This window comes from Anguilla rostrata, chromosome 4 (genome assembly GCF_018555375.3).
Source record: "Anguilla rostrata isolate EN2019 chromosome 4, ASM1855537v3, whole genome shotgun sequence".
NCBI lineage: Eukaryota > Metazoa > Chordata > Actinopteri > Anguilliformes > Anguillidae > Anguilla > Anguilla rostrata.
In genome coordinates this window covers 48693405-48715623 of record NC_057936.1, presented here as the reverse complement: position 1 = coordinate 48715623, position 22219 = coordinate 48693405, and the positions used below count along the sequence as shown (strand labels likewise).

The following is a 22219-nucleotide window of genomic DNA, read 5'->3' as shown; positions in this document are numbered from 1 at the left end:
ATCCCCATTGCGTTTACCAAAGTTGCTATTGTGTTCATTTACTTATAAGTAAACGATCGAGTTAAATGAATTATCGCGATAAAACATTGAATAGACAATACAATCATGAATACAGACGATGCCGTGCGCATCTGACAGCGTAAACAATACAATTAAAAAGGCTATTTAAAACACTTAGCAATTAAAACAATAATATAGGTTACAGTATGAATTATATGGGGCATGCATCATGAAATATGCGTACAAAATTACATTTGTTCACAAAACGACATACGAATTCATTATTTTACGATTACCACGACAAGCAATTCGCGCCGGCCAAGCGGAGACTGGACATCGATTATATTTCCCTCCCACTGATCGCGCTGATGTACTTACAGGACGGAATGATGGCGTCAAACTTTGAGGCAATAAGTGACCATATTTTGGCGTATAAAACACCACAAACTTGTTGCACGCTTTGGTAGTTCGTTCGCTAATCGGAAATGTTTTTTTTGTTTTGCATATTATTTACGTATTATATAATATTTTGTGTTATTAATTTGAGCAAAATCAAATGGGTGGTGTATATTTCAAAGAAAGCAATAGTGCGCATGTGCAGACGGCCTCACAGTAACTTCACAGTTCTTGAGAAACTAGGACGCTCGTACCTGATTGTGGTAAGGTGGATCGGGTATTCCCTCCTCTTGGTGATTAGTCTGGTCTGCTTTGTTTGTGGTTGCGCTTGCTCAGCCAGCCGATGTGTTGTGCGTTTATACAGAGGTGGTTTTAAAACAAACTGATATTTATATTTTATAATTAGAGTGAAATATTGGTTAAAAAATTGAAATGGGCAAGAAAGAGGAAGAAGAAATTATTCGGATCGCGAAGAAAATGGATAAAATGGCGCAGAAAAAAAATGGGGTGAGATGTAGTTTGACATGGCTAAGCAAGCTGTGTTTGCATGATTTGGGCTCCGCTTTTGGGTCCCATTCATCGAATGAGATGCCTTTCCACCATATGGAGGAGACATAACAGGACATGACAGTTGTTATCTAGTTAACTTCTCAGAATTCCCACTGCTGTATTTGTTTCCGAGCGTGACTGAAAGCCGTTTGTAGTAACGCTTGTTGGCTACACCACAACGGCACTCACTACAGGGCACCTATGTGATGCTCGTGTGTTGTTGGGCACTGTTGCTAACCTTCGCTAGCTAGCTAGCCATCTAGCAAAGAAAGTAAACATAGCTCCCTTGTTTGACAAGGCACGTTTGTGATGTTGTGTGAATCGTTGATTCCTTTATACATTTTTAACGTAAGGTTGTAGCTTTGCATTGTTTATCATTGGTCTGTTGACCAGTTAGTAATACTTGGTTAAAATCAATAGAATGAGGGCCTGGCCGATCCCCGTGTTTTTTAGCGCAGATGAAGCCGACATCACTAGACGTGTGACGTTGTAGCTAACTTGCTAGGCTGCCTACTTTGGCGACGTGCACTTTCTGTGATCTGGGGCATTACTTTGCTAACGTGGCGATGGCATTAGAATGGGCTTTTGAGTAAACGAAAGCGTTGGACGTTCCTAGGTTGCGAATGACTTACAAAGTAAGAGTTCACAACGTAGCAACTAGTTTTTGCTCTCTGCATTAGTATTATTATGGACGACAATAATAATAATTCGAATATCTCATCGTACAGTGTTATAGTGTTGTATTGGTTAACTGGCCATGTAGTGAACACATGCCCTCATATTGTTGTAGGTAACCTTATGTTGACAATCTTTCTTAACTCCTGTCACTGTGTTTGTAGTCGGGCGCACTGGACCTGTTGAAAGAGCTGAAGAACATTCCCATGACGCTGGAATTGCTACAGGTCAGCAGTCCTCTACCTTTTCACCTGCCTTTCAGTGTTATTGAGAAAAGGCATTCAAATTGATATGTATATATATATATATATATATATATGTATGTGTGTGTGTGTGTGTGTGTGTGTGTGTGTGTATGCATACACACATATATATATATAATTCATATTTGTTTTCAGTCTACCAGAATTGGGATGTCAGTGAATGCCATTCGCAAGCAGAGTACGGACGAGGAGGTGACATCCCTAGCAAAGTCTCTCATAAAATCGTGGAAAAAGCTCCTGGGTAAGCAAAATTAGTACTCAGAATCAGCTGTTTATCTTTACCGACCAGACTGAGATACAAACTGATGTTCCAAAAACACTAAGGAGATTTGGCTAATGGATTTAAAAAAAATAAAAACTTTTTTTTTAGATTTGCTGCCAACACAGTAGATTGAAAGAGAAAAGAATAAGACTACTATTTTATTTGACTTGCTGTCTCTAGCCTGACAGAACTTCCCCCACTACGTCACTGAACTGGACTTAATTGACATAATTATATTTTCAATAAGAATAAAGTGTAATTTAGTTGAAGGGCTTTTCTTTTTTTTATTATATTTCATTTGTTTATTACAGGGTTCTACACTAACATTGTTTCCAAGGAGCACATGTGCTTCTAAGTAGAAAAATTTCTGTATTACATGATTTTCTAAATATAGCGATCGTATTTTATCGCACTTGATTCAGCTTTTATGTTCCGTCTTACTGCATTTCTTTTTTCATACAGAAGTTGTCTTTGCGTTGAAGAATCCCCTTTGAGCTAAAGTATACTATTGGTACAGAACACATCCCCTGCAAATGGTGAGGTAGTGAGTCTCCTGGAAAAATAAGAGGTCTTCCTCTTTGTGATTTCTGAGCTGACCAGTGCTCTTTCTTCTTTATGATGTTCCAAACTGTTGATATTGGTTAGCCTAAGGTTTGGCTTACGTCTCTGACTGTTATTTTCTTATTTCTTAGCCTCATAATGGCTTCCTTGACTTTGATTGGCACAACTCTGGTCCTCATGTTGACAAGTGCCAATAACCAACTCCAAAGGCAATCAGACGGCTAAAATCAAAAGGGTAGATGTTAAATCCTCTCTTATACCTGCACTAAGGAAACAAATGAACACACCTGACTAATCAAAAAGCATGTACCGCCATTTGTCCCAAACATTTTGATGTCCTGGGACATCAAAACATATAAATAGTCCTGTAATTTCTACATGATAAAATCAAAATGTATTTAAAAAATACCCTTAAATAAAAGCCGAGAATGTACATTTTAACCACACGTGAATTGTTTATGATTCAAAAATTATGAAGTACAAAGCCAAATCAAGAAAAAAATGTTTTTGTCCCAAACACGGAGCTCATTGTGTGTATGTGTGTATGTTTGTGTGTGTGTGTGTGTGTGTGTGTGTGGTAATGAGTCTCAAGGGCTTAGTCAGGGGCATATGAATTAAATGCATATGGTCTAGTCTGTTGTACATCATTGCACTGACAATGCTTCTTGGCCTCAGCTCAAATTTTTTAGCTGGTAGGTAGCTATTGACCCATCATTCCAGCAGAGGGCACCTTTGTCATGATATGCTGGAGGATAACTACTACACTCAATGTGACACTGGGTCTTTGTAAATGTGTCAGACTTTAAATAACCTCTTGCTGCTATAGTTGCATGTGGGTTATTGTATATATTTGTGCATACATGGTTAAGTATATGTAATTTAAGTCAAAAGAGATGTCAGTGTTTTGTAAATATATCATTGTTGTTTTTGATATTGTTTCTGGTCATATGCTAATGTTTCTGGTGTGTTGTTCTTTCTCTGTTTCACTACGGTGACAGATGAGCCTGGAGGTGGAGACAAAGCCTTAGAGGAGAAGAAAAAAGAACCCACAACTCCAACCGTCTCCTCTTCACAAAACAGCCCTGAGCCACGCGAGGAGAGGTGGGCCAATCAGCACTAACCATTATTACTACTGTTGGATCCCACTCAGTCCCACCTCACTTCCTGGATTGGACAGACTCGCTGTTGAGGCTCATTACGTGAACTGTGTCTTTGCACTGAAAATTCATTCACAACGGTGAGCCTTAAAAGGCACAAAGAAAGCTGGGTTTTCCCTGTTGTAATGTTTGAAATAGAACCTCCAGCTGTCATATAATTTGCAATTCTAATTGTGGCATGAAAGTGCCTTTTTAGTTTTCAACAAACAGTACATTTTTTAAAATTAACTTGAGAAACCCCATATAAAAAAGTGTCTTGCTTGTGTATGTAGATATATGTGGAACAGTCAATGGTAAGGTCAATTACACTTAGAAGGCTGTTGTGAATAAATGTCAGTGAAGTCCAACCAGACACCCTCCCATGGTTTTTGGGTTCTTAAAAAGCTAGCCGAGGTGCTTTGCTATCCCAGAGATTTGACTCTAATCCTTTGCCCCTTAGCAGCTCCAGTAGCAACTCAAGCAGCAAGAGTGAAAGCAGTGACATCACGGCCAACACGCTGATCACCACCTTCCCACGAGCGCCCAACACATCAGACTCTGTCAGGAACAAATGCAGGGAGATGCTCTCCAGTGCCTTGCAAGCAGGGAGTAAGTTGTTGGAGGCAAGCGTATCTGAAATATTTACTGTAGCCGGTGTTTCATTTTGATGATTTTGTTCTTATTTATGGTGAGTGCAGTTTATAAATGTTTTTGTCTGTCTTCCTTTCAGATGACTACATTGCTATTGGTGCTGACTGTGATGAACTTGGGGCTCAAATTGAGGAATATATCCTTTTAGATTTTAAGTCATGTTTGAAAGAGGAATTGCACAGCAATAACTGATGTAACTGAAATGCCATGTCAGGTGAAATCTATTCGTAAATGCAGAACCTAGCAATACAGGTACACACTGTATTCCACTCTTGGTGAGGTTATCACAGATCATATGAAGAAGCCCAACACTGGATATGTAAGTATAACATGTGGAAAGCTCCCATGCTTTCCTTCAAGCAGTGTATTCTTGTCTGATCCTTGATCAGTTTGATTGGTATATTTGTTTTATGCTATGGTGGTGAGGTGAAGTGATTCATTGATGTTAGAGGTTTTTAACTAGAGGTAGTGTAGCATTTGGGTCTTGTGTAGGTGATGAGTTCTTTTTGTTTGCACTACTACATGCTTTAAGAGTTTTAACTATATTTCTGTAGTTACTGGTTGATTATTAACCTATTGAATGCACTTACACTTATCCAGAATGTTTTAAAATACAAAGTATTTGTTAAGTAGATGTACTGTGTTGTAATTGTCAAGTTTGTGTTAAGATGCCACATTGTTGTGCTGTCCACTTGGCCCGAAAATACTCCCTTAACCAGTCAGCACGCGTCTTCCAGGAGTTCAAAAACACTGACATGAAGTACAAAAACAGAGTCCGCAGCCGGATTGCCAACTTGAAAGACCTAAAGAACCCCAGCCTCAGGAGGAACGTGCTGTGTGGCAACGTGCCCCCTGACAGAATGGCCAGGATGACGGCAGAGGTCAGAGTTCATTCGGTTCATCAGAAGGATGGATGCTGTCGCAGCCCTGTCACCTAATCCCTTTCCCTTCTCTTTTCCTCCGCACAGGAAATGGCCAGCGACGAGCTCAAGGAGATGCGCAAAAACCTGACCAAAGAGGCCATTCGCGAGCACCAGATGGCCCGAACAGGGGGCACAGAGACTGACCTGTTCACATGTGGGAAATGCAAAAAGAAGAACTGTACATACACCCAGGTATGGGAGAATATAACGAAGAAGGAGAAACAGCAAAAACTTCTAGCAGGAGAAGAGTTCTCAAATCACCATTTATTGCAGAAAGCAGAAATGTGTGTAGTAAATAGGAAAATAAATTAAGAATTTCTTTTTTAAAGTGGTCATAAATGACAAATGAGAACACTTTTTACTTATCTTTGCAATTATTTTAGTGAATTAATTTTTTCCTTGTGTCACAAGCAGTTCATATATGTATGCTGTTGTAATTTTGCTAAGGGTTAGAATGAACCAGGATTTCTGATCACTTTCCACAGGTTCAGACTCGAAGCGCTGATGAACCAATGACCACATTTGTCCTCTGTAATGAATGCGGAAACCGATGGAAGGTAGGCCTCTAACCTGCATGACTTTGGGTATCGTTGTTATGAACTTTGGTCCGTTCAGTTAAGCTGAACAGAAACAACAAGCTGATGTAAATCTGCTGTTCAGTGTTTGCATTCTTGATCTGTCCTTCCATAATATGTAAAAAGACCGCATTGTATAAAATGGTTGTTTGCATACTTAGGTGTTGAACATTATTGCTGGTTCTTTGTTTTCATAGTTTTGCTAGTTGGAGGAAGAATCATTGATGCAGAATGCAGCAAGGAAGACTGCTGGACCAGGATTTCATTTTGTACCTGTATTTGAAAAGGAAACTGTTTGGACCTTCACATGTAGTGAAACCTGCCACACAGATAGCCACAAATGAAAACACCACTGTTTTTATTGGATCCATATTACTCGATGAATAAATTCCTGTATTTTAACTATTCATTAGGTACAGCTGTCAAACTACGATTGATGTTAATGTGTTTTATTTTCTTTTGTCATTTTTTTATATGTAGTTTGACATTAAACTTTGATCAGTAAGTACTGTTTTGCTCTGATTAATCCTTTTAAATATTATCTTCAGTTTTTTTAGATTTGGTTAACTCGCAGTTAAAAGTTCCAAATGGAGGCACATCATGTTCTTTTCTAAAAATCCTTCCTGTTTATAGCGTACTTTTGTGGTCTGCAGAAGTTGGAAGTCCTTGTCTAATGTGTGACATTCTCAGTAGTAAATTGTTTATCTCATTAGCAGGAATTGCTCATAGCACTACATGTCACAGCATTCTGTGTTGCTTACAGATAGGGCAGCTTTAGTGAGAACTGAGAGCTCATCTTCAGTCAGTGTTTTTCTAGTTGTTGATGGGCACACCATAAGCATCTCTTCTCCAAGTATGTCACCAGGGTGTCACCAAAATAGATGGGGAAAATGCTTCCTTCAGTTCTCCAAAGTCTCATTGTAGCTGACATAACCAAATTAGCTTGTGTGATTTAATCACAGAAATAAAATGTTAATTACAGCACATGAATTGTAGTCATTCAATAACCATCACTTTATTGGGTAAAATTCTGGAGGCCAATGTTTTTACCATTTAATCAGATATGCTCTTGCTTTTGAATTCTAGGAATGGGAAATGGATTTGAATGCTAATGAGTGCAGCATTTTATATCTAGGGCAGTGTATATGGAGGGCACTGAAGCATTGTAAAATGAAGAAAATGCAGGCATGGGTATTATTCCACATTAGGTGTTTTGAGTGTAAACTTTAAAACAGTGAGCTGGGTCCACTTCTGATGGTGCTCTGCACTTTTTGGTGACTTGAACCATTTGCTTCATGTTCCATTTGTGGTACCAATATGATTTTCTGGCATTGTATGAGAGGAAATCGGTTATTTTTTTAATGGCAGAGGCTTTATGCACAGTAGCAAAAAGCTAATGGTGCGATGTTCCGTCCAGCTATAAACCACAGGGCAGCCAGTCTAAATGAGATGGTCAGAGGGTTGTGAATTTTAATCTTATGCATTATTAATGTAGCCTTGAAGCTAACAATGGAATGGTGAATGCAGCATCTCTCCTTTGTAATGTTTCCAGGTGCAACCACTTCAGTGTTGAATAAGAGGCCCTTCCCATTACCTTTGGTCACAAACATTGCAGACAGGCACCAATTGGCACTAAGTTCTGCTCTTACTTATCTCAGATTTCTCCCATGAAACAGTATCGATTTGTTATACAGTATCTTGACATTTATGTCCAGAATTCAAGGTAAAATATGATTCTGCCTGGCTTTTTACATTGTCTTCTGTCCTTCATCACTTATTTTATTTAGATCCTAAGATTCTAAAGTTAATCATTCAAAACAAATTAAACTTGCTTACATGAAAATACACACAAGCAAAGCCACCATTTCCTACTTTGTATAGAGGAACCCAGATGGAAAACAAATGTGTTCTGTTTCTGCACTACACTTGGCCACATATGTACAGAGATGAATGCCATGCACAGGTGTTAACCTAAAGGCTCAGCAGTCCTCAAGAGTTCAACTGTCTTTCTGTATGATGTGTGGCTCTGTAATGCCAGGGTCTATTTCTAATCCCACTGATCTCAATTAATTTCAATTTGATAAACATGGGACAAAAGAACGTTCGATAAAATTGTGCTTTATTATATTTTAAAAGAATTGGAATGCCCCCATTTTGTCAATTCAGTGGTAAAATCTAAACATAAACACATACAAGTCATCAAAAATGTCTCTCTTTGTAAACTCTGGTTTTAAAAGAAAATTACAATAACAGAAGCAAAAAAACATTTATAGGCAGTATAACTCCCAAACCACAGGTTTAGGTTACTAGGTTATTTGAGGTTGATCCACTTGATTTTTTCCATCTGCTCAAATTGCACATATCAAGTACATATAGACAAGTGACAGCACCACCCTTTTTACTTCCAAAATTGGCAAAAAAAATAGTTATTTTTCATGTGGCAAAAGGTTCAAAAGTTAGGATAGAACTTGGTCAACATAGATGTCACATACTGAATGTCAAGGCACTTCCCCAATTGTAGCTCTTGTCTTTGAGAACATGGCATGAACTGCAGGCAACAACAAAAACTATTGCAAAAGCTTTAAATAAAGCTTTATGGAAACAGAGCAGGGTCTTTGATGTCACTAGCAGGAAGTGATCTGAGATTATGTCTATTTTACATGAAGAAATGTATGGCCTATTCTTTATTTTAATTTTTATGAAATGTCTATATTCTTAGAAATGATCATGACTCACCTTCATAAGGAATCCTCATTTTTGTTTAACTGCATTAAAGTTTTTCCAGTGCCATAAAAACATAAATATGGACCTGAAAGTACAGAGGTCACAGTGATTTATAACTGAACCCTTATTATTTGACTAACACATATTTCTCAACTAAGCAAGCAGTATATTACAAAAATGTGAACAGAGCTAATGGAAAAAAAAAAGTAATTTTGTTCATTTAAAATACAGAATAAATAATGTGTAATTTTACAAAGTCTTGCTATTTTAATACATGTAATTGTATGCATATATAGTACAATTTACAAATAATCCTATTCCATTTGAGGCACACAATTACAAATAGTAAAACCACAATATGTACACCTAGAATTACTGTTAAGAACAAAAAAGGGAGCACAAACTCCAAAAGACAGTCTTCAATCCATTATGACAGTGAGGTTAAATGTTTACAGTAGTCTTATGTTACCATACCATAATGAACTCCCTTTTTAAAATATTAGAAAAAAATGTATGGTTGCCAGGTAATTTTGGTGGGTACCTTCAGCCTATGAAACATGCTGAAGAGGGTGCAAACATTAGAAAGTAAAATGAGTAAAACCCTTAATGATGACTTAAAACACATCTTTCCCTCTTAGTAGAAGAGATATGTCACCTTGGCAAGCTTTGATTCTCATACGCAGTTCACAGAAACAGGCAGGCAGGTATATGCCAAAAATTCCCTTTTCTATATTTTATAAGACAAAAACTATATATATATTTATATATATTTAAGTTGAGGAAATAACTTACCAGAAATATACTATGACTTCAACTTTCACAAATATAGTCCATAACATGCTTTTCCTTAAAGACAATAATATAAAATGGTAATAGGACAAAAAATAATAATTATAAAAAATAGAAATAAAATGTCAAAACGCATTTCATATCCTTTGGACTGTCTTGCTTTGTTGATGTGGTAGCGAGCTCACGGCACTGAGCCCTAAGCTGATTTGAGATGATAAAGTCCAGAGTAAAGGAAGCCAGGCTCAGGCCCATTGTAGATCACTACAGCTGTAAAATCCCTGCAAGGCGCACAAAAGCCCTCTTCCAATAGTCTACTCTAAATAATTTACAAACAAAAATAAAATAGTAACGACAATGAAAAATGACAGAGCCTATGATTCCACAGACTGCTCCGATAAGAGCTGAAGCAGACTCGTGTAGGCTGAAGAGTTCATGTAGCGAGGATATGAGTCTCTTTGCATTAGCGTGTAGATCTGGAGCTGTGCATCATCAAAGGTATGGGAGGTTGGCTCCAGCATGTTTCTGTTGATCACTTCTCGAACCCGGGAGTCCAAACTCACCTGGACAGAAAATAAAAGACAGAATTACACACATGGAGAAGAGAAATAGGTCACACTACTGCAGTGGTAGTACTACTGTAGGTTAACAATGCTCCATAAAATTGAATTGACCCATTGGGCCCTCATTAGACTCAACGCAAATGTTCACTGCCAGTAGACACAATATTTTATGACGCAATTAAAATCAAACACGTATATTAATATAAAAACACTATATAAATTTCTTCATATGAAAAAAGTTTAACTTTTGTCTCTCAACAAGGTCGAGGTCTTAAATCCAAAAACTTGCAAAGTGGTGATTAATATCTTTTTCTGTTCAGTCTCTTGCAACTGCAAAATAATTTTACCTGACAATGGGGGAAATTACGCAGTGTAAAATGTAAGTACACATACCTCTTTAGGTGAAAGGATTGACACGTAGTCTTCATATATTAGTCGCACTTTTTCCTCTACAACACTTTTGTTTGTCTCCTTTTTGAGGTCTTCGCAGGCTAACCAAAACAGCATGTTTTCTTCGCTGAACTCTGTCCGTAGAAACTCCCGGAAGGCGTTCCTCCCAGCTGGGCTGTTCATAAGTTTGTCAAAAGATTGTCCCCAGGCACGAACCTCTTCCACAGTGGGCTTCAGGCTTCAGGAGGCAAGAACAAAAAAGGTAATGTTTGGAAACAGCAGGGACCCATTCCCAAAACTTTTTGAAAGTTAGATACTGTGTTAGATTTTGAGGCACTCTAAGACTCTTTTGACTCTGAGAGAATGAAGAAAATTGAAAGCAAATGACATCTCTGTGTAATAGAAAAAGTAAATAATTTACTAATCATATGCATATGCCTGTAGACAACCAATGACAAGGGAAGGATTGAGCACTTCCTGTCATTCAAGCCTCTACCCTACACACTTGGTGCAATGCAGTTTGGTCAACTGCCCTTGAAGCCCCCTCTCATCATTTGCACGAGCTCTGGCATGAATGGCCTATTGCTTTGATTACAGCGAGGATCAGAGGCTGCTGTGACTGACCTTTCCTCACAGTTTGTGGTCCCCTCTATCTTGGCGTCGCAGGAGGTCCGCCGGGCACTCTCAGCCCCCTCGTCATTCCTAACAGTGAGACTGTAAGGTTAAAAAAAAAGATGATCATCCGATCCAAGAAGAGACAGAGCAGGACAGGGATATCCAGCAAAGAATAGCTCCTTTCAAGCCCTCAGAGTATCTGATACCTCCAGAGCTTGCAGTCAGAATCTGACTGAGCGTGATGATTTTTTTCTCATCCATCAGAAGAGTGCTCTAGCACATGTGCACCGCGTTTGTGCAGCAAAAATACATGCATCACTCCCACACAGCAGCACACCGCATACATATTTCATTAGAGAACAGGGAAAACCTGTAAAGCTCCTGCTGGTATGTCCCCAAAATAGGAAAATACACGCTTACACACTTCGGTTAGCTAGCTCTTTTATGTCAAACTGAAAATTTTCATCCTCTGTTGCATCAAAATTGCAGTCTATCTGTACACAGAATGTTAAGGCATAGTACAGCTTAGTGCCAGCTTTATCAACATGTCACCAGTGTATTTCATCCAAGCTTTCACAAACAACTCTTTTAAGAAAAGAGAATCTAGGGTATATTTATGTAAACCCCATTGGAGGAGCTGGACGTAAGCACTAGCATCCTCCAGTCCTCTAGGGTCTGCTGTGCCATAATTAAGCACCACAGTGTTCCGCCAGGTATAGAAGTCACTTGGCTGTAATGTAATTAAAACCCGGTGAGACTTCAAACCTATCTGTAGTCATGTTTTTAGCCGTGAAATATTTGCAGGATTCAACTGAGTAAAAAACAAGATTCTATACCTAATTGGAACTGCGCTACCAAATTGTACCTGATCTACTGTGTTTATTTCTGCCAGCTAGACCAAGACATTTAGCTCCAGAATCTTCCATTGAAAGCAGTTGTCATCACTGACCAAAGGCTAATGTTCCAAACACTAATGGACTCTAAGGAAGATATTCTGTACGGAGGAAAATGCAAGTAGCAATGTTCAGAGAAGCACTGAAAAAACTAGAACAAGAAATGTCAGACCACATCCTAATGATCCCATGAAAGGTTTTGGTAACAACTGTACATGTTGACATGGACGCTTTGAGTAGCACTTTGAGCTGCTTAGTCCCACACTGCAGTATCAGCTATTTTGAGCGTCTTGCTGGCATTGATATTACAATGCTTCTGTGTAAAAGAAGCCTGGACCAGCATAGCCTAACAATCACTATTTCACAATTTCAATAAAAAATGTAAATAATATGAAATAATAGAGTAAAATTCAGTATTGCGAATTTACAAGGTCACAATACCCCTACAAATATATACAAATACCCTGAATTTCACCCCAGCCTCATTTTCAATACATAAATCCAGTAAGGCATACAAGCACATCATTGCATAAAGTAGATGATAGGTGTCCCAGTAGAGCCGACTCTGGGATGTTCTGCTTGAGCTTCGCCAAACATTTGATTACAGACCCGTCAGAGGTTTTTTTTTTTACCCATCACAGGGTTTTCTGTGCGGGCCTGGGGCAAGGTGTGGACTCACAGTAATGACTGTCTGCAGAACCCCCGCCCCCTCCCCATTTACATACATACCAGGAGCAGCTGCAGCAGCAGCACCAGCAGAAGCAGCAGGCGTTGGAGCCCCTGTTCCCCGCGCCGTGCGGCGCCTGGACGGCGCTCGCCGTTTCCTGCTGCACCGACATCTGTCGCTTGCGCATCTCCATCCGCTCTGATCCCATGAGCTGCGGGAGGGAACACGCCAATGGCCTGAGCGCGAGAGACACTCTCATATATATACAGCGCATAAGTCACATGCATCAACTGCGCTGCGCGCACACCGCTTGAGATCAACACACGTGCTTTTTACAGGGGATACAGTCTGCGCCAGTGTCTCACAAACAAGTGTAAGCGTCGCTATTTGTTATAACAGTGTTATTCCCCTATCACTGTAAAAAAAGTGGAGTACAAATAAAGATTCATTTTTTAATGATAAGGCAAAAGAAAAAGGCCATCTGGGTCACAGATACATAAGACAAAGAAGCATGTAAAAGAAAAGTAGTAATAAAATTTTTAGTGACCATGTACATGGCAGTTTTGGTGCATTATTTAACAACCATTAATTAAATCTGAATGAGCCGGACAGGAATTTCATTTTGAGCATGTGTAAGCCTGTGGGGAAACGGGCATAATCGAATAAACTGACATACTACTTAATAAACCACTTGATAAACGTTTATATAGATAATCATAACTGATAATAGTAGTACTAGTACTGTTATTTGCTCTTTTCATTGTGAATACATATTTCTTATCTCATTTGTAAAAAAAGAACAGGTGCCTAGTTTACAACACAAATTAGGTTAATTGTTTCTGTATTCGAACACCGCTGGAAGCAGAGAAGCTCACCAACTCACAAACACCAGCAGGTGCCATGATAATCAGGGACACACAATCCCATCGAGCCATCTACCTGATCTGTAAACTGTAATTCCTCAAATATAATTTATAATTTCTGAACCACAATTATAATACTATAAATTATTTTTGAACCTATAGGCAAGTGGCTCCTTCCCCATTTTTAATTATTTTTTTCAATACATATGGTCAAAAGAGGGAAAAGCAGTACATAGCATATTAATGATGGAAATTTAATTTGAATGGATTGATTATATGCTCAATGAGGTGCAAATGGTTTGCTGTTTTTATGTGAAGAAAAAAAAAACATTTATTACACACGTGTTCTGCTCCAAACAGCTTCCACTGGTGATTCAGAACAGATGCAGCCATTTTAAGTTATCAATGCCTTCCTTCTGGCACATGATACCTACAGTAAATGTACTGGTGCTTTTATGTCTGGCAACTGCGTTATGAATCATACATACTATACTACCCACTCATGTTATAAATGAACATGATTCAGTGCACTCATTTGCTTAAAGTCTTATATCTCATTTCATTTTTTAATGTTGGTATATGGCACATTCTCACTTCGATTAAGCTGCTACTAGAATACAAAAAGTTGCAGTACTAAAGATTTCCTCTAAATTGATCCTACAAGCCAAGTTCTCCATTTTAACCTTCATGATAACAATATCAAACTTATTTTTACCTTCATGGGCTTTTCAGCCAACCCCATAATGTCACTGCGTGTTCTGCTAGGACCCTTGAATTGCATCAAACCCTCACACCAAATGAGTTTATATGATTGACACACCTGCAAAGAGTCAACTTCTCTGCACTCACTCAGCTTGTTGAGCAAGCATTCTTTGAACTTTGTTTTTACTTTGTCTGAACTGGATTTATTGTAACTTGCTGCTCCTCATTACTCACTTAAAAGTCTAAGTCTATGTTCATGTCTAACCCCATCATTAATAGCCATTGTTACACAGATGTACTTTATTCTTCATGATCATGTTTGAAACCTTCTTCTTGACCCTTAAAGCTTTGCCTAGTCAAACCTCTTCCATAATCCTCTATGCTCTGACATATCTTGCTCACAAGATAGGGGCCTTTTATCTTTTCCGAAAGCATAGCCAAAGAAAACAACCCAACGATGGATCATTCAGGTATTAGGCAGTCCAGTTATGGAATACTTTAACAAAAACCATCTGAGAGCGAAAGTCTATGATCTATAAATTATGGTGCTATGTGAAACCATTCAGAAGTTATATGCCTTTTTGTGAGAAGCCACACCCACTGCAACACTCACCCAGGGCAATCAGTGTAAAAAGTTAATAAGGTCTTCCCAGCCTCATGATCAGTCTTTCCCCAACGTTTTGTGGTATTATGTGAATCCACTGGGACGTTACTTGCTTTTTTTTTTTTTGAGAAGCCACACCCACTGCCATACCCTTCAACTAACTGACATGAAAAGTTAGTCCTTCCTTGTCCCGATCAACCTTCCACAAAGTGATATGGCATTACGTGAATCTGTAAGTTATATGCCTTTTTATGAAAAGCCACACCGATTGCCATGTCTCATTCTGGTCAATTGGTGTGAAATGTCAATCAGTTCTTCCTGGCCCCATTACCAAGCTTTCCACAAAGTTTCATGCAAATCCATTCATAACTTTTGCAGATATCCTGATAAAAGTCAAGACAGATGGATCGAATGGGGGTGAAAACCATGTCAACTTAATTGGCAGAGGTAATTGTATCAGTTTAGCCATGCCTGCCTCCTTACTGCTCGCTGAAAGAGTGGTGGAAACCATACCAGAACGCAGAAACTCCAAAACAAATGTTTTTTAATGCTTTTGCATCTTGTGTAATTCACGTGCTGTATATGATATAAGATGTGCTTTAAAATATGTTGGATAAACTAACATTTATTGTACATCCCCTACCAATAAAGGTGTGTTATACTCAAACAAACACAACTACAACAATAGAAATGTTGACGGAATGAACAATATTAAGGATCACGCAATACAATTTCTTCAGCAAATTTTTACATCCATTATTTTTAATTAAATAAATTTCCATTCCCCAGCGAATGTATAATTTCCATTCCCCAGTGAATGAAAATGAGAGAAAATTAGAGACAGGAAAAAAAGAAATAAAATTGTGGCCATGGTGGAATCCTCTGAGATTAATTAGCTGTACAAACCTCCACCTGCTTACTCACATGTAGCACAACTCAAGGGGTAAACAAAGGCTAGGAGCCATCCTGGGGGAAAGACACAGTACTCACTAGTAACACTGCATAGGCGTGAAACTAATTATTAGAGGGAACTATTTTGGTGAAGTAGAGATCTCCCACATTACATTACATTCCACTTGCTAGTGCGGTACTGCATATCCATTTCAGCAGGGGTTACATATTATTGTGCCATACCATAACTCTGTTGCAGTCCTGTTACGTGAATTCATTTTTTTGTGTTACCAGCTTTCCTGCAATTATGTACTAAGACCAAAATTACTTACTTTCCTTCATCACTGCTCTGTGTCTCTTTGAAGAACGTGCCTGAAGCTATTTATCGATACAAATGTCTTAATGTTCATTTGTGATGTTTCTAAAAGCCACTCTATGTTGTAATAAATCTCCCAGAATAACTAAATTAGATTCCACTTCTCCTTTCACACTATGCCTATGTATGTTATATCGTAGATTTACCTTTTTTTCCCGACATAAAACCTATTCCTCCTGTTCTCATGAAGAAACTGTTAATGTCTCTCTTAATCCGAAGATGTGTTCCAATTGCAAAAAGAGGTTATATATAATGTGGAACTACCGATATCTGGAACTGCAGGGTTTTTTGTACATTCACTGTATTACTAAACATACACCTTTAAATTATTACTAGTATAATGTAGCTTTCAAAATACATTCAGAGTCCACTTTATTAGGGACACCTATCAAGTACCAGATAGGACCCCATTTTGCCTCCAGAACAGCGTGAATTATTTGCTGCATGGATTCAACGAGATGCTGGAAACATTCCACAAGGAATTTTGGTCCATGCTGAATTAATAGCATTATGCAGTTCCCGTAGATTTTTTGGCTACACATTCATGTTACCCCTCCTTCTATCTCATCCAAAATGTGCTCTGTTGGATCAAGATCTGGGGACGATGCAGGCCATTGGAATAAACTGAAGTCACTTTCATGTTTGTAGAACATGCCTAAAACGTGTGCTTTGTGATACAGCACATTATTCTGCTGGAAGTATCCGTTTGAAAAAAGGACAGACTGTACCATAAAGAGATGCACATCGTCGGCAATAATGTTAAGGTACAGTATGCTGTGACATTGAAATGATGCTCAATTGATGTTATGGGTCCGAATGCATGCCAGGAAAACACTCCCCACACCATCACACCACCACCAGTCTGCACTGTTGACACAAGGCAGGACGGATCCATGCATTCATGCAGTTTATGCCAAATTCTGACCCTACCATCTGCATGTCACAGCTGAAATCAAGATTCATCAGACCAGGCAATGTTTTTTCAATCTTCAATCATTTAGTGATTGTGTGTCCACTGATTTTCCTATTCTTAGCTGACAGGAGTGGAACCCTCCATGCTTTTCTGCTGCTGTAGCCCATCGGGTTTAAGGTTTGATGTGTTGTGCGTTCTCAGATGCCCTTCTGCACAGCACTGTTGTAAACTGCTGTTATTTGAGCATTTGTGGCCTTCTTGTTACTGTAGCTTGAAAGAGTCTGCCCATTCTCCTCTGACCTCTCTCATTAACAAGGCGTTTTTGCCCACAGAACTGCCACTCACTGGATGTTTTTTGTTTCTTCTTTTTTCTGGATGTTTAGCACACCATTCTCTGTAAACTCTAGAGACTGCAGTGTGTTTCTGTTTCTGAGATGCTGGAACCACCACGTCTGGCACCAACAGTCATACTATGGTCAAAGTCACTTAGCTTACACATTTTACCCATTCTAATGTTCGGTCGAACAACAACAAAACATCTTCACCGTGTCTGCATCGTTTATATATTGAGTTGCAGCCGCAAGATTACTGTTTGGGAGAGCAGACTACTTGTGTTAAAAAGCTAATTTTGTGTAACTACTGAAGGCGGCCACTGTATATATTCACAATAATATTTCTAATTTGTCTTATTTTTCTGTGTGGCAGATTAATTTTATGTGATTATCCCATGTGTAATTGTGTAAAAACGATGTAAGATATAGGCTAGGCCTTGGTCACAAGGTCAATAAGCTTTGTATGTCTGTGCGTTCTGACATTTTCTGATATGCTACAGTTGGTTGATATGGCTAATTCTATCAGGGATTTGACCATTACAGCAAGACAGATTATTTCACATAAAGCACATTGAGTGTTTGATTTATAAAAGGCCATCAACTACCTCCTGGAAGGCACTTATTTGGCCTTTGATCTGCAGACTTGTCTGTAAAACAGTTCTTGTGGCTCTGTGCACCAGGGTATTATCCAGCATAGTCAATGATCGTACATCCTGCCAGGCAGGAGGGGCCTGACAATTGCACTGCTAAAGAAGAGATTAATGAACTGGTGGAGAGAGGTCAGTGAATCCTAAAACAGCAGTTGGAATTGCTAACACAAGTTATCTCTTGAGGGCTTTAATACTCATGTGAATGTCAAAATAAAACAGGTGTTTTTTTATGCAAGCATTTCAAATCATTCAGCTTTTATATATGATCTCAGAAAATAAAGCTGAACTGGCTAGACTGACGTTCGTGCTGACTAGCTTGCAGTGTCTACATTTTAATCCCTCTTACAGTTAGCTAGCTATTGGATAATGTTAGCGATCTAGCTTGTTGTCTTTAAAATGTCGATCAGATTTGTTTGTAATTAAGTGCTTTGTGAGCTTGTTTCACTTGGGATTCAAGTAATATTTCCACTGTGTGTATGAGATACTGAGAGAAAAAGAGGGAGAGAGGGAGATAGCGAGAGATTCTCTCTAAAGCAAAAAAATAATCATAGGTCCCATCATGGCTTATCAGTTTGCCTTTGTGGAATGTACTAGTGAAAGGAAAGCCTCAGACATTGCAAACTGTGGGAAAAGGTAGCCTAATGTAGTAATGCAATAAAACTTACACTTTATAAAGTGGTGTTCAAAGAAATATTTGGACAGCAACTGAATATTTGTTGTTATAGCTTTGTACTCCAGCACATTCGATTTGAAATGAAATAATGAATAATATGAGATTAAGGTTTAGACTGTCAGCTTTAATTTAGGGTATGTACATCCATATGAGGTGATCCGTGGTGGAACAGCCCTTTTTAAACACTTCCCCCCCAATGAATGGGAAGAAAAAGTAATTGAACAAATGAACACAATCTGAATAAAGTAATCGTATTTAGTACTTGGTTGCAAATCCTTTGCATTTGATTACGACCTGAAGTCTGTGAACCACAGACTTCACCAGACACTTTGTTTTCCCTGCCAGGCCTGAACTGCAGCCATCTTCAGTTACTGTAGGTTTCTGGGGTGTTTTGCCTTCAGTCTTGTCTTCAGAAAGTGAAATGCATGTTCAGTTTAATTCAGGGTGGGTGATTGACTTAGCCAGTTAAACACAATCCACTTTTTGGCCCTGAAAAACTCCTTGTTTGCTTTAGCAGTATGTTTGGGGTTATTGTCCTGCTGCAAGAAGAAATTCCATCCAGTGAATTTTGAGGCATTTGGTTGGATCTGAGCAGATACATGCCCAAGCCATAACACTACCTCCACCATGTTTCACAGATGAGGGGAGTGCTTTGGATCATGAGCAGTTCCCTTCTTTCACCAAACTTTCCTCCTTCCATCACTTTAGTACCGGTTAAGGCTGTTCTCATCTGTTCATATGAATTTGTTCCCAACTATGAAGTTTTCTATGCACTTTAAAAAAAAACTCTAACCTGGGTGCTCTGTTTCTCAGGCCTACCAGCAGTTTGTATCTTGCGGTGATCCCTCTGAGGTTATGCTGGTGTTGTCTTCTCTTTATGGTAGTGTTTGACACATCTATAGTATGCCTACAACCTGGAGAGTGCTCTTGATCTATTAGACAGTTTAAAAATGGATTTGCTTCACAAATTCTTCGGTCATCTACGACAGTGGTCTACCCGATAATTTGCTATTGCTAAGCTCACCATTGTTCCTATCAATTTATCAAACTGTTGATTTTGACATATCCAATGTTTTGGCTATGTATTTTATTGATTTATTCTGATTTTGCAATCTCATGATGGATGACCTGCTTTACTGGCAATGACCCTTATTTAGTTCTCACATTGAGAGATAATAGCAACAGCCTCCAAATGCAAATTCCACACTGTGAATCAACTCTAGACCTTTTGTTAGCTTTCTTTGTGATGCAAAGACAAACAGCTGGCCAAAAACATCTGAGCAACCATTTGTCCAATTGCTTTTGTTCTGGTAAAACAGGGGACTGTGCATAAAAACGGCTGTATTTCCTTCAAGGATCACCTGACATAGATGTAAATACTCTCAAATTAAATCTGACAGTTCACATGTTATCTTCATATGTATTGTTTTATTTCAAATCCAATGGGCTGAGCCACAGACAGTGTCACTATCCGAAATACTTGCACACACACGCATATATATATATATATATATATATATATATATTATTTTTTCACAGCCTAAGCCTACAGGAGATGTCAAATATTATGATATTCAAAAATAATACTTGGTATATCCACATATCTCTACAACGATAATGGTCTGTGCAGTATTAAAATGAACACAGCCAACATGTTCTATACAAAACCCGTATTCTTTGTCATCAGTTTCACTACACATGACATCAAACTTGCCCATACCGGTTGGCAACAGAAGCAAAAAGACAGTTACAGTAGCTCCTGATTTCACTGTGGGGGACGACAGTGGAAGTAAAGGCGTTGCTCATGAATCAAAACGCGAGCATCAATGTATCGCATCAAATTGTGGTATACATTAGTCAGTGCCTGAATAAAAGCTTATCCTAGAAATATCTGAAAACTAAATGAGCAGTCGTCGAACACAATGCTTAAACGCCAAAACATATTCCAGAAAAGGCTGCCTATCTATTTATATCTAGCAAAGCAGATGTGTCACAAAATGATTCGGTTCATTCATGTCGCTACAATCTTAGAATTTTAGCTACACTAGCCAAACATTTTGCAAAACAATCCAATAAAAGCAGCCGAATATTGGACATGCAACATTTTCAATGCCCTCCACTTAGCACGAAACCGAGCCATTAAACGAATAGCACTGCCATCAAATCATTAGAAAGTAATCCATGAAGAGGTGCTAGCTAGCAACAATACAGATCCATCGTCCAGGGCAACCCACTGAAAATATATTATTTGCCTTGTGCTCGATCACATTTACAATAAACACTTATGCTTAATAATATTGTCATTATTTCATGCCACTTCACGTTAGCATATCCTTCTAAGATGCATCCCGGGATACTCACAATTTCACCATGTATGCCAGTTCGACGTAAATCTTTGCCTTGATTACATCCGTTGGCACTAGGGTTTTCAGAGACCGGCTGCTAAGTATCCATGCGCATGCGTCTCGGGCTCCCCCATTAAGGACAGCACTAGTACCACTACTACTACTAGGAGTATTACCAGTAGTATAGATATTTTAGTGCTTAATTAGTTGTAATCAGTACCATGTTGAGACCTTTTGGGGGTTAGATCAAAGTGAGACAAGCACACACAAATCTATAAAAACACCAAGTTATTGTGCAGAATATATTTCACCAAAATGACTTGAATGGAAATTAACGACAGCCACACTAATAATGAAAATATTAATTTTTGATCAAATCAAAGGGGTACATCAAGCAGGTCCCTCTTCTGCTCGTGCCTGCTTGTAATGATGTTACACTAGTAGTCATCAGGACTCACAGACAGATATACAGTGCAGTGCATAAGTATTTGGACAGTGGCACAATATTTGGTCATGTTCCCCAGCATATTGGATTTGAAATGAAACAATGAACATGATGTTACAGTGCAGACCGCCAGCTTTAAATTACATGTAGGAATTACAGCCGTTTTTATATATAGTCACTCAATTTTAGGGGATCAAAAGTAATTAGACAAATGAACATAATAATGAAATAAAGTCCAACTATTTAGTCCTTGGTTACAAATCCTTTGCCTGGATGATGACTGCCTGAAGCCTGTGACCCATTCACATCACCAAATGCTCAGTATCTTCCCTGTCAATGCTCTGCCAGCCCTGTACTGCTGCAGCCACACTTTCTATTCTTCTATTACTTGTCATCCACTACAGTGATCTTCTGTGGTCTACCAGGTCGCTTGCTATAGCTGGGCTCACCAGTGTGATTTTGTTTTCAAAAAATGTATCAGGTGGTTGAATTTGACATACCCAATGTTTTGGCGGTGTCTCTAATCAATTTATCCAGATTTTTCAACCGCAGGATGGCCGACGGACAATGACACTTATTTGGTCCTCATGTTGAGAGACAACTGCAACAGACTCCAAAAGCAAATTCCACACCTAGAGCAAACTCTAGACCTTTTTTTTTTTTTTGCTTCATTATGCTGGACTGACAATACAAAGGCACACAGCTAGTAAAGAAATGTCTGAGCAGTGATTTTGTTAATCTGTCCAATTACTTTTGCACCCCTAAAATGGTGGAATTACACAGTAAAATGTTCAGT

The 22219-nt window shown here is 38.7% G+C and overlaps 2 protein-coding genes across 6 annotated transcripts; one reads left to right on the top strand and one right to left on the bottom strand.

Annotated features, from left to right (window-relative positions):
* The first annotated feature begins 578 nt into the window (after positions 1-578).
* On the top strand, positions 579-6496 carry LOC135253526 (transcription elongation factor A protein 1-like). 4 transcript variants are annotated; one of them, XM_064332909.1, is made up of 10 exons: positions 579-659; positions 1785-1847; positions 2019-2124; positions 3705-3807; positions 4306-4451; positions 4573-4629; positions 5220-5374; positions 5462-5608; positions 5902-5973; positions 6189-6496. In XM_064332909.1, exons 1-10 carry the CDS (start codon positions 594-596, stop codon positions 6195-6197), a joined length of 924 nt encoding a protein of 307 aa, XP_064188979.1. In that variant the 5' UTR covers positions 579-593; the 3' UTR covers positions 6198-6496. The 4 variants fall into 4 exon arrangements, with proteins under 4 accessions (XP_064188979.1, XP_064188978.1, XP_064188981.1 ...); XM_064332908.1 differs by having other exon boundaries at positions 4303-4451; XM_064332911.1 differs by lacking the exon at positions 579-659 and adding an exon at positions 683-903.
* A 1597-nt stretch (positions 6497-8093) lies between these two features.
* LOC135253530 (regulator of G-protein signaling 20) lies at positions 8094-21119 on the bottom strand. Of its 2 annotated transcripts, none has more exons than XM_064332914.1 (5): positions 20995-21119; positions 12692-12840; positions 11079-11168; positions 10458-10692; positions 8094-10064 (listed from the first exon to the last, which is right to left on the bottom strand). In XM_064332914.1, exons 2-5 carry the CDS (start codon positions 12835-12837, stop codon positions 9876-9878), a joined length of 660 nt encoding a protein of 219 aa, XP_064188984.1. In that variant the 5' UTR covers positions 12838-12840; positions 20995-21119; the 3' UTR covers positions 8094-9875. The 2 variants fall into 2 exon arrangements, with proteins under 2 accessions (XP_064188984.1, XP_064188986.1); XM_064332916.1 differs by having other exon boundaries at positions 11079-11156.
* Positions 21120-22219: the final 1100 nt, after the last annotated feature.